Source organism: Limulus polyphemus, unplaced genomic scaffold (genome assembly GCF_000517525.1).
Source record: "Limulus polyphemus unplaced genomic scaffold, Limulus_polyphemus-2.1.2 Scaffold527, whole genome shotgun sequence".
Taxonomy (NCBI): Eukaryota; Metazoa; Arthropoda; class Merostomata; order Xiphosura; family Limulidae; genus Limulus; species Limulus polyphemus.
Window position 1 is genome coordinate 144,177 of NW_013666137.1, and position 11,845 is coordinate 156,021.

General features: G+C 30.7%; 1 protein-coding gene across 1 annotated transcript in view; it reads left to right on the top strand.

The window, feature by feature from the left end:
* The window catches only part of LOC106458881 (low-density lipoprotein receptor-related protein 6-like), a 53,483-nt gene extending 41,912 nt beyond the window's left edge, over positions 1 to 11,571 (top strand). The window contains exons 10-17 of the mRNA XM_013918440.2: positions 3,492 to 3,718; positions 4,206 to 4,390; positions 5,010 to 5,207; positions 5,353 to 5,475; positions 6,081 to 6,283; positions 7,056 to 7,261; positions 8,469 to 8,666; positions 9,540 to 11,571. Of these exons, the coding sequence (XP_013773894.1) occupies positions 3,492 to 3,718; positions 4,206 to 4,390; positions 5,010 to 5,207; positions 5,353 to 5,475; positions 6,081 to 6,283; positions 7,056 to 7,261; positions 8,469 to 8,666; positions 9,540 to 10,980 (2,781 nt within the window). The 3' untranslated portion in view covers positions 10,981 to 11,571. The remainder of the gene's footprint in view (positions 1 to 3,491; positions 3,719 to 4,205; positions 4,391 to 5,009; positions 5,208 to 5,352; positions 5,476 to 6,080; positions 6,284 to 7,055; positions 7,262 to 8,468; positions 8,667 to 9,539) is intronic.
* The last annotated feature ends 274 nt before the right edge of the window (positions 11,572 to 11,845 follow it).

Consider the following 11,845-nt stretch of genomic DNA (forward strand, 5'->3'; position numbering starts at 1 on the left):
CATTGCTTTCACTGTAATTTATTTTTGTATTATTTAGGGAGCATTATAAATAGTTGTGTTTTTAAAAGAAAAAAACTACTATTGTTATGAATAACACATTCAATTGAACTAAACTATGCACGCCTATTTAAATATATTTACACATGGCGTGTGTATATCATATATATATATATATATACTATTCATACCTTCAGTGTATAGGACGCAAGTAGATTTTGACATCAAATTTTGGGGTAAAAAAAGTGCGTCTTATACACTGAAAAATACGGTATATATTATTCATACCTTCAGCGTATAGGACGCAAGTAGATTTTGACATCAAATATTGGGGTAAAAAAGTGCGTCTTATACACCGAAAAATACGGTATATATTATTCATACCTTCAGTGTATAGGATGCAAGCAGATTTTGACATCAAATTTTAGGGTAAAAAAAGTGCGTCTTATACACTGAAAAATATGGTAAATTGACGAGAGAGATTATGCTGTACATGTAAAAACCTGAACTTCGTACAGTAGTTGTAAATACTTTAAAGAAGAATTTATTTATGAAGTAAAATGATCACAAACACATAAAGGAAATAATTGTTTTTGTGTTTTGAAAGTTTAAGATTAAGGTTTTACATTTTATGTAATCTAAAAGTTGTTGATTTGGGAACAGTTATTTGAGAGTTATCATATAGATCAACATTAACCATCACATAGATTTTTTTGCTTGAAAAAGTATTAATGAGATTTTTTTTTATAAAAACAAATGAATTTTACAAAATTAATTGAATTTTATGAAAACATTTCTCTCAAGATTTTGTTTGTTAAACATACCAGAATAATTTTTCTTTGGGTAAAGGGACTAAATTTTTTAAATTTGAAACAAATGTAATAAACATGTATCTTACTTAAGCATTTGACTTTTACATAAAATTTGTTTGATGACTTAGTAAGGAAAAAGTGTGAAATTAGACTCATAATTTTTACACATTAACCCTCCTACTACAAGCTTGGTCCCATGGAACAACCTTGTAAATATTTTGTGCTTGTTATAGTTTTCATGCTATAACTTTTAATACAGCATATGTATCTTCATGAAATTTTGGAGATTATCAGTAAACATTACAAGGCTTTCGTATACAAAATATCAGACTTTTTTAAGTAATGATTTGCTCGTGCATTTTTTCTTTTTGAATGTTGACTGTCCAGTATGCAGAGTAATTTTGATCTTAAGATTAAAAATATTTTTATGCATCAGAAAATTTTCAAATTTCACATGTGAAATCTTTATAACCTCCAGATAATTATAATTTTTTTTTTTTAGAAACACTAATTTTGTATGTTATTTTCACTATTGTACCTCTATACAAGCTCGGTCAATTTGACCGACCTTATAACCACCATAAAAAATTAGAAAATAGGTATAAATTATGTTTTTTTCATTTTAGAATGACTGCAGAGTATAACAAGAAACCACAAGTGTTTAGTCGAAATAGCTTAAATATCACAAAATTTTACATCTATATGTATTTATTATTTTATTGACCTTTCAGCCGTGTCTGACTAATATCACAGAAGCTGCAATGATACAGCACACATGCACTCATGTTAATGTATCCAATAGTATAAAACGGGCCTTTACAAAGTGACCTCTCTTGGCTTTGCTCTAGTGAACCAGTATTTTGTAAAATACAACATTTCAGTTATAATACATTATATATATATATATATACATTATTACTATTTACAAATAAGTTCTTAAATTTCAGTTATTTTTTCTTAAAACATAGAACAATAAATAAAGAAGTATAGAAAACAACGATCTCTTATACTTACTAGCTTTGTACCTGTTTGCTGCTTGCCGTAATTTGCTTGTCAAATTTAGCACGTGGAGGATGAAAACCAAATGATTTTTTTAGGTTTTATATATGGATTTTAAAATAGCAAAAAATAATCATAAATTACTATATCAATACCACAGAATTCCACTATAATTTATCAGGCTTAGTAAATAAGCTGTATTTGGGTCTTAAAAAAATATGGTATGATTTTTTGAGCCTCATAATGTCTTGCTTTGATTCTAACATGAAAAGAAAGAGTTCCCTGTGTAAACACTTTGCAGAGTTTGAGAAAACTATGTGGAGGACATTCTGAGCTTTCAGTTGGTTATACACACTTTATGGTGTGAAGTAGGTGTAAGTTAGCACATATTTCCAAAAATAGAAGAGGTGGGTGGGGCCACCTTAGATGATTCACTAAATATAATAATATCTCAGTGAACAGAAATGATAGGTGATTCTTATTTTATATTCTAGCTTGTCAGTATTGGTAATTTGAGTTTTTAATTCATATATTGACATCACAAACATCTAATTTGAACCAAAGCTGCATTCAACATATCACGTGTCACAGAAAATTTGATATTTGGGAATTTTATTTTAATATTTACTCTTAAATTAAGAAATTAATTGATGTATAATAGTAACACTTGATTTATAATCTACAATATGATATCAAAGTTATTGACATATATTCATAAAATTGTATAAGTCTACAAACATGATAACATGCTCTTTGACCCCTAATCATAGGAAGACCCATAGTGAGAGGGTTAATTAAGCTTTATACATTTCTTAGGAGGTAATGTAATACAAAAAGTCTTTACATAACCCAGGGTAAAATTGAAAGACATTATGGGTACAGTTTCTCTTAAGAGTTAATCTTGAACCCAGTATGTATCACTAGTTATCAGTAAAAACGAAATTCATAAATAAGGGGTGCCATAAATGTAGGACATGGAATATTAGGAGGTTGCACCCCCTATATTTGAATATATACTTTTAATGCTGGTGTATAGGGTTGGGCAATTAATGGAATTTAATAATCATGTAATTGTTGGCCTCATTAATCAGTTACATTCAACAAATTGATTATTCTTACTTGAGCCTCCAATGATTGAATTAATTGGAAACTCTAATTTGGATTAATTTATTATTTTCATGGTGCTAATCACTGTAATCAATGCTCATAGGTAATCCATTAATCTAGTTAATCGCACAGTTATACAGTGGTGTTATGGTGAAACCTACCATGAAATCTTTCATTTTTGGAAAATATTTGAAATTCTAATGTGTTATAGAATACCCATTGAACAATAAATACAGAGAAGTTTTCTTTGTTAGTCTTTACTCAAAATTTGAAAATACTCTTGTTTATGTTTCTAAACTCTCATTTAAAAACATCTTTTGTTTGTTTGTTTTTTACCTCAAAAGATTTTAATCAATTATAAATATATTCGTATTTATTTCAATGTTGGGGTTAGTAAGTCATGTATTATTGTTTTATAGTGTATTTATCCTTTACACATGCACAAAAAATTGAATTTTTGTGTGTAAAATTTGCACATTTTTAATTTAAAGGAAAATAAGGTTTCCAAGGACTTGCTAAGGTTCTCTTCATTCTTTCCATGAAGTGACTAAACACTTGTATATTTCTTTTTGCTAGAGGATTAGTCGTGCCTTCATAAATGGTACCAATGTAGAGTACATTGTCACTACTGGATTAGAAGTTCCAGATGGTATAGCAGTTGACTGGGTGGCCCATAATCTCTACTGGACTGATATGGGCTACGATCGTATAGAGGTTTCTCGACTTGATGGAACATCACGAAAAGTTCTGATCTGGAAAGACCTTGATAATCCACATTCAATTGCATTACATCCTGGAAAAGGGTAAGGTTTTTTTTTATGTGATTAGTTTATGGTTTATTAACTTGGAAAATGTAACTGAAGTAGGTTATCATTCGTTAGTAAGACTCCAAATTTTCACACAAATCTACCAAACGTATCATTTACTCAGAGTTGAAAAATTAAAAAATGAATAAGTAAGCACTGAAATGTGGGTAGTATATTTTTTACTTAAGAATGTATATGTTATAAAGAGTGGCATAGCCAAAGATGGGTCTGGTCAGGCACTTAGGTGAATGAAGATAATTTGTCAACTTATCAAGAAACTGAAGCACAAAAACTATTTTATTGCAGTTGGAATGGTGAAAAGAGAGGAAACAAATAATGACTGAGGGAATTGCCTATTAGTACATAATTATGTTAAGACTAACTGTTTAGAACAGGTGAACTGGCTTGTTCATAAAATACTGTTGTATTGATATAATTACCTACAATGCAATGTTACAACACTATGTGTTTGTTTTTTTATTAGCCGAATGTATTGGAGTGTTTGGGGTAAAGATCCAAAAATTGAACTAGCTGCAATGGATGGAAGTAAAAGAAAGATGCTTATTGGGAAAGTAGGACGTGCCAAAGGATTAACAGTCGATTATCAAAAGGAGAAGCTCTACTGGGTTGATATTGACAAATATGTTATTGAGTATTCTGACTTGGAGGGTAAGTATCGTTAAAGTGATCAATTTTGATTATTGATACCATTTTATTTGTTATTATCAATCAAAAAGAACTCAGTTTAGTAATATCTAGGAATGCAGTTTTGTTTCCTTGTTTCACCCATGAGTTGCACCAAAAAGATAGTGATTTATATCATTGTAAATAATGCAAGTTCAGTCATATCATATAGTGACAAATTTCTGAAAGATGTTGTTTAATATTTCCTGAAATAAAATACAATTTTGCTTTCCATTAGAACATTATATACAAGACATCCAAAATATTGTAGCGAGTCAGATGGCAGTGGGGATAATAAAAAGATTGCTTTCAGTCTTGTATGCAATTTATTTCATGTGACATTACATATGTTCGACACCATGTTATTCTTAGTATCCCCTTCTTTTATTACTATTTTGGTGATGAATTACTGTTTATCTTGTATTAACCATCCCTTACGTACGTATTTTCAAAATAATTTAGACTTGTGGAGCAAGAAGGAAAAATTTTAATCCATCCAATCCTCTCCTTAACAATACTCTTTTGATTGGGTTCGTTAAATGTATGTGTAGTATTTAGTATTCCTTGGTGTGTAGTGTAATTATAGTGAACTTTTATGTTACAGGAAATGAACGAAAGCAGTTTGAAGTATCTGGTTCACCATTTTTACTTACTCAGTATGGAAACTACATATACTGGAATGATAACAACAAGAAAACTATACAGAGAGTTTCTAAAAGTGATGGTGGAAATCATTCACTTGTACATAGTTCAATGGATGATATATACAGTATGCTTGCATTCCATGCCTCAAGACATTCTGGTAATTACTGAAGATTTCAGAAGCTTGTGTTCATTTTTTTTTAAAATTTTTTTGTAACAATAAAATTACTTTATATATATATATATATATATATATATATATAGAATTAATATGCAACTAACTATTAACTTTTTAAGTTTTTTAGGTTGGAACCCATGTTCTGGTAATGGAGGATGTTCACATCTCTGTCTGGCACTTTCTCGTTCGAACAAAACATGTGCCTGTCCCACACACTTTTTGTTAGATAATGAAAGTGGAAAGTGCAATGGTAAAACTATTTTCAAAATTTTGATTAAAAAACGTTTGGAAAGTCTTAATATTATGAACTTAATCAAGAAAATATGATAATGCTCCTAAGGCTTCATCCATTATGATTTGAATTAAAATATAAAAAAAGTTGTGTGTGTGAGGATTACTTACCAGGACAATGAATAGAGGTTTTATCAAGATAGGATATTTCAAACTTAACTAAAAATGGTACAATATTTTAGAGTAACAAATGTAATGGAACATAACAGTATGACTGATAATAATTGTAAACATTTGTTAAGAATTAATTTCATACACACAAGTATTCGCAGCTAAAAATAATGGTAACATGCAGGAAAATTAGTCTCCAAATTCATATATTTTCTTCTTGAACTCTAAAATAATGCATTTGAGTTATTTTTCACTTAATTAACATTAAGGAAATGTAAGTATAAAGCATGTTTGGAATAATATTTAAATATATTTTGTAACTGTTATTTGAAAGGAATGAATTAGTACATTTTTCACTGGGAACGTTTTAAATTTTCTCATATTTCAGGGAATAACATTATCTCAGATGAAAGAAGTATTTGATAAATAAAATATTTTGGTGTACATTTCCAGCTCCTAGAAAATTTTTGCTGTATAGTCAGAAGTCTTACATCAGTCGAATAGTTATAGATAGTGAAGAATCTCCAGATACCATCCTTACAATTAATGATCAGAGGAATATAAAGGCTGTAAGTTATGATCCTGTTGAAGAGTTTGTATATTGGATCGATGGCCGATCACAGACTGTCAAACGTGGATTTGAAAATGGAACTATGGTAAAGTTTGAACCTTTTCTACAAAATATTTTGTTTAGGAATACCTCCTGATTTAGGAAATATACATTGATTGATAAAATCTTTGTAAGTGTGAAAGTCTACTCAAGTTGCATATTAACTTCTATTAATGATGTGTACGGTATGTTCTATTCTGAATGATTGTTTTCCTTTAATATGAAATTTCTTACAAGGATGTGCCTTACATTATATTTTATTTACAATGTTTCACAACTTTCCTATTTATTGGCTGTTTACAGAAGTTCAAATGGTGAAAGTTTAAGTTACTATGAACAGGATGGTAGATTTTCTATCACAGATAACAAAAAATTCATATTCAAACTGATTTCAGATTATTTTATCCATATTCTAAGTCTGTAAAAACAAATCTGGTAGTTGTGGGTATTTTACACAGAATTCTGTCTTTGTGTGATTTGTTACATGGAGAATTCCTGAAGTACATCTAAAACCAGTAACTATATTACCTTATTTATTTCATATGCATTGTAATGTATATTGTAGGTGCCATAGTAGCCAAAGAAAGAAGCAAAAAAAAAAATGTTCACCTATCTTTCAAGATTATTCTAAAAAAAGCATATTTTAGTTGAAACTCATCCTAGGTTTACAATCCCTTTTTCATCTTGACTGTTAGTGAATGGTTGTGATACTAGATGTTGTAGTCATTAAATTGCCAACTATATCTGGTTGATAATAATATAAAATAAAAAAGAATATTTTGCAATGGCAAAAACAATAAAAAATTTCATGCTTTTAGATTTCAACTATAGTAGCATACTCGAAGAATTCCCTTTGTCCAGATGATATAGTTATTGATCCGTACTCCCGATTACTGTACTTGAGTTGCACTGAGAAAAATATGAGTAGTATCAACGTAACACGTTTAGATGGTACACCAGTTGGAGTCTTGATTACAGGAGAAAACCAGAAACCTCGTGCTTTAGCCCTTCATTTTACTAGAGGGTAAGTACAGTTGAAAATTTTATGTGATTATGAAGGGTTACTATTGGTTTAAGGTGGATGATACTAGCATCTTTAATACGATATAGGAACAAATGTTTGTTCGGACTAGTTAAAATAATAACATTTTACTTGCATGTTTGAGTGAGGTAAGTCTATAATGAACAGTATGCCTGGTATACAAACATGTGGTTTTTATATAATTAACTCAGAACTGGTTTAAATATGTCTAATTATATTTGTATTAATAACAATTGGGAGGTTTTATGAGTTTCTTCTGCTTCTAGTAATGATAGCTATTGACCCTGTAAGTTTAGTATTTAAAGATTACTTGTATACGTGAAGGTAGATTCGCATACAATGACATCTCAGCTTAAACCACATTGTAATAAAAGATTTTTCTATCGATACACACGGCATAAGATACTCTAGTGTCAAACCTGAGAAAAACAAGGGTTTGTGATTATAATACAGAATGAGCTTCCTTCCAGTTTGAAAAGAATTGGCTTAAAGCTGTTGTGTAATGAAAGCAGATATAGCTACAGCAAAGAAAAGTTCTAGTTTGTGTAAATAGATAAATTTCTGTAAAAAGTCTTTGATCTTATTTATGTGTAAAAGTGTTACTGTTACATTTTTGTTAGGATAGTATATACAGAATTCAGTTCACCATTAAATTTACTCGAAAAAATTCTCAGACTTATGATTTTAATGGAAATTAATAAGAAATATTATTTAATAATGACAAAAGTTTCTTAATATGTATATAAAATTTTTGGGTTTATTTGAAATTGAAGACAAAGCAGGTTGTTACAGGTATTGAAGGTTCTTTTTTCATGAAATGATGTGTTCTGATAAAGTTAAATGGTGAGATGTATTTAGTTAATATATACATTGTATGTGTGTGTGTGAGAGAAAGAGACTTTTGTAATTCATTTTTTTGGTTCATGAAGTAAAAGGTAAAAGATGTTTTGGAGAAAGGTACATGGGATGTCTCTTTTGTGTACAAGAAAAGTAGGAAATATGAAATTGAATCTGGGATAGTTCTGAGTAATGAATTTTAACACTAACTTTAGATGTTTTCTTTTGTACCCTAAAGTGCTAAGTTGTAATTCCAGCCTGAATGTAATGTAATTTGCTTCTATTTCATGTTGTAAGTCTGGTACTCAGAGGTTGACTGATATATATCTGTATAATGTTTTGTATGATGTAGCCTATTATATTGGATAAACATTGTGAGTTCGCCTCGAATTGAGAGAGCCAAGATGGATGGGCTCGAATCCGTTACGGTCATCAAGGAGGGATTACAAAATCCTGAGGCCATAGCTGTTGATAGTGATAAAGACATATTGTTCTGGTCTGATTATGGTACAAATAGAATAGAATCATCTGATATTGATGGTGGTCATAGGTAAGTCTGTGATTCCTGCTCGTTCAGTAAGATGTGAAATTTAAAATACTCTTTAAAAGTTTAGTATTTTGTTTATGCTGAATAAGATGATTTGAAACAATATCTTATGTTCCATTAAGCAGGCAAGTATTACTTATCACATTCAGCATCACAACATTAATTTGTTTCAGTAATTAGTAACCAATTGACATTGTAAACAGAGAATTAACCTTGCTTTATAAAAACAAGTTGCATGGGCTAATGTGTTGCCTCATACACATATAGTCTGGCACCATGTTTAACACACACACACACACACACACACACACATATATATATATATATATGTGGTGTATGGTGAATTTCCAACTATTTGGCAGTATAATACTGTCATTTACTAAAATTAAACGTAACAGAAATCTATCACAGAGAAGTTTGAGCAAAAAGGCAATTAAAAATAAGGAACATGCATTGGGTTGAACTGATTGCCATAATACAGTGACTTACACCTTTATTATCATACTAGTAATAAAGAGTTAAATAAATCAAAAAGTAAAAAAAGGGGTTCTTGGTTTTTTTAGCATCATTTACTATCTACGTCACTAGTAGTGGATAATTCAATCTTTGTTTTTAGTTGTTTTGTGTAAAACCAACTCCCAACTGAATTATTTGGAAAATTAATGTGTGCTCAACGTACCTGTGTAATTAAGTTTAAAGTGCATCCAAACAAACCATACAGCTACTAATTTTACTGTATAACATAGCTGGTATTATATAGTGTTTTTTTTTTTAATCCACCCTTTTACTTTCACTTCATTACATGAATCTTGTTAACAGATGACTTGTGGTTTTATCCTGATTTATTACCACTTTTAATTGTTTACCCTATTATAGAAAAACTCTACGGCATGATAACAAGATGAAGCCATTATCACTTGCTGTTTACAAAGAATTCCTGTACTGGATTGACAGTAAACATGGAACTCTTCAACGATTCAACAAGTTAACAGGTGAAGACTTTAAACAAGTGTTGGCTCGGAAAAACCATTTGACAGATTTAATATCAGTATTTCCTTATAAACACTTTGAGAAGCGTTCATGTATTAATGGTAATGGAGGATGTACTCATCTGTGTTTATTCGGAAATAATGGAGAAAAACGTTGTGCTTGTCCCAAAGATCTTATTCTTGCCAAGGATGGCAAATCTTGTATCAACCCTCCTTGTCCTTCAAATAAATTTTCTTGCTCTAATGGAAAGAATTGTATTCCCATAGAGTGGCGGTGTGATGGATCTTCAGAGTGTGACGATGGATCAGATGAAAGTAATTGTCCAGAGTGTAATGCACATCAGTTTACCTGTAAGGATGGACACTGCATTACATGGGACCATGTATGCGATGGTATTCCACAGTGTTCAAATGGAATTGACGAGAAGTGTTGCAAAGATAGCTTTTTATGCCATGAAAGTGTATCAGGAGTGTATAACTGTATTCAGAGTTTTCACTTGTGTGATGGTGTACCTGATTGTCCAGATGGTTCAGATGAAGAAGAGAGTCAATGCAAGAACAGTCATCATCCTCAAGTTCAAGTAGATTATTACTTGATGGAGATGAACAAAACAAATTATACAATTGGCATTGTTATTGCCGTTGTAGTAGTTTTACTTATTGGTGTTCTTGCTTACATTTGTAAAAAGAAAACGCAAGGTTTTGATGAAAGTGAGGAAGGAGTAGATGTAGCAGTAACTTACAAAGTTCTGAACCAGCAACAAACATCTCTGTTAAATAGAAAAAATCTTCCTACAGGAGTTATTGTCCCAGCTCAAGGAAACTCAACATGTCCAGGACGAAGCGTTTGTCGGTCGGAGCTAGATAGCACTAATAGCCCCTTGTATGATCGAAACCATGTCACGGGAGCCTCGTCGAGTAGTTCAAGCACAACTCCGTATCCTCAAGAAACTCGAAATCCCCCACCAAGTCCGGTCACCATTCATTCTCAGTGTACATATGACTGTTGTTGTTCATCCAGTGTTTCATTATCTCGCAAGTCCCATCCTTACTATCATGAAAGAAGTTGTTTTTCTCCGTCTACATCTTTCATCACTGATGCGTGTGGTAATGAGAGTGAACCTTACCCTTACAGGCAGAGACATTACAATTCAAGAGTTGAGTTGTCTTATGACTCTGACACTTGTCATCTACCAAAGACGAAAAACCATTACATAATGACATACAGTTCTGACAGCTGTCCACCTCCCACTCCTCCAACAGAACGAAGCTATTGTAGTTTCTACATCCCACCACCACCCTCACCAGTGCCAGAGTCAGACTGCTAGAATGAGGACATTTGCAGTTATGGGTTTTGCTTTTCCAGAAAAATATTTAAATTTTGATGAGGAATGTAACTATATATATAGTTAGATTATTTAGTTTTTCAGTCATGCTTCATGTATGAAAAAGTTGATTTCTGAGAATGAAATCAGATATTTAATTTTTATCTTTGTCAATTTCATGCAGAATACTTATAATAATTTGAAATTTAATATTATGAACAGTTGTAATTCGTGATGTTTTTAAATATTTTTTTACTGAAGTTTAAAGATGACCATAATGTTATTTTTTCTAATTAGTAAGCAAAAAAATCTGAAGCATTAGGATGGCACTACTGTTACTTTTTAAATTGGTATACAAAAAATATAAAGATGACAACCATTATTTTTTAATTTGTACACAAAAATCTGGAGTGTAGAGATGACACTACTTTAATTTTTATGAAATTCAACTAGTTACATACGTATTGTGACACTGCCCGAATATTTTAAATATTTCTGCCAAAACCAAAATTCCAACAAGTTCACAAGTTTTTATATGCTACATGTTTTTATATTAACAGTTTTGTTAATGGTTTTTACCATAATTTTTGTAATAAAACTCGATTGAAATCATGGCAGCAGTTGTTTGTAAATAGTGTCTAATGCTAGAAGAGTCTGTTAAGTGTGTTCAAAGAAGGTTAGTTTACTATGCCTTTGTACATTTTTCACTATTTGTCTTTGTAAGTATATTCATAAAAATCCATTTTTCAAAAAAAAGTTTTACCAGGAAACATTGTTTTTTGAACTGAGCAGATTTGTAGAACCTTTTAATATTTTACGCAGTTTTGGGACCATGTATTTCTTTCATGAATTAATGATTACAAGCAGT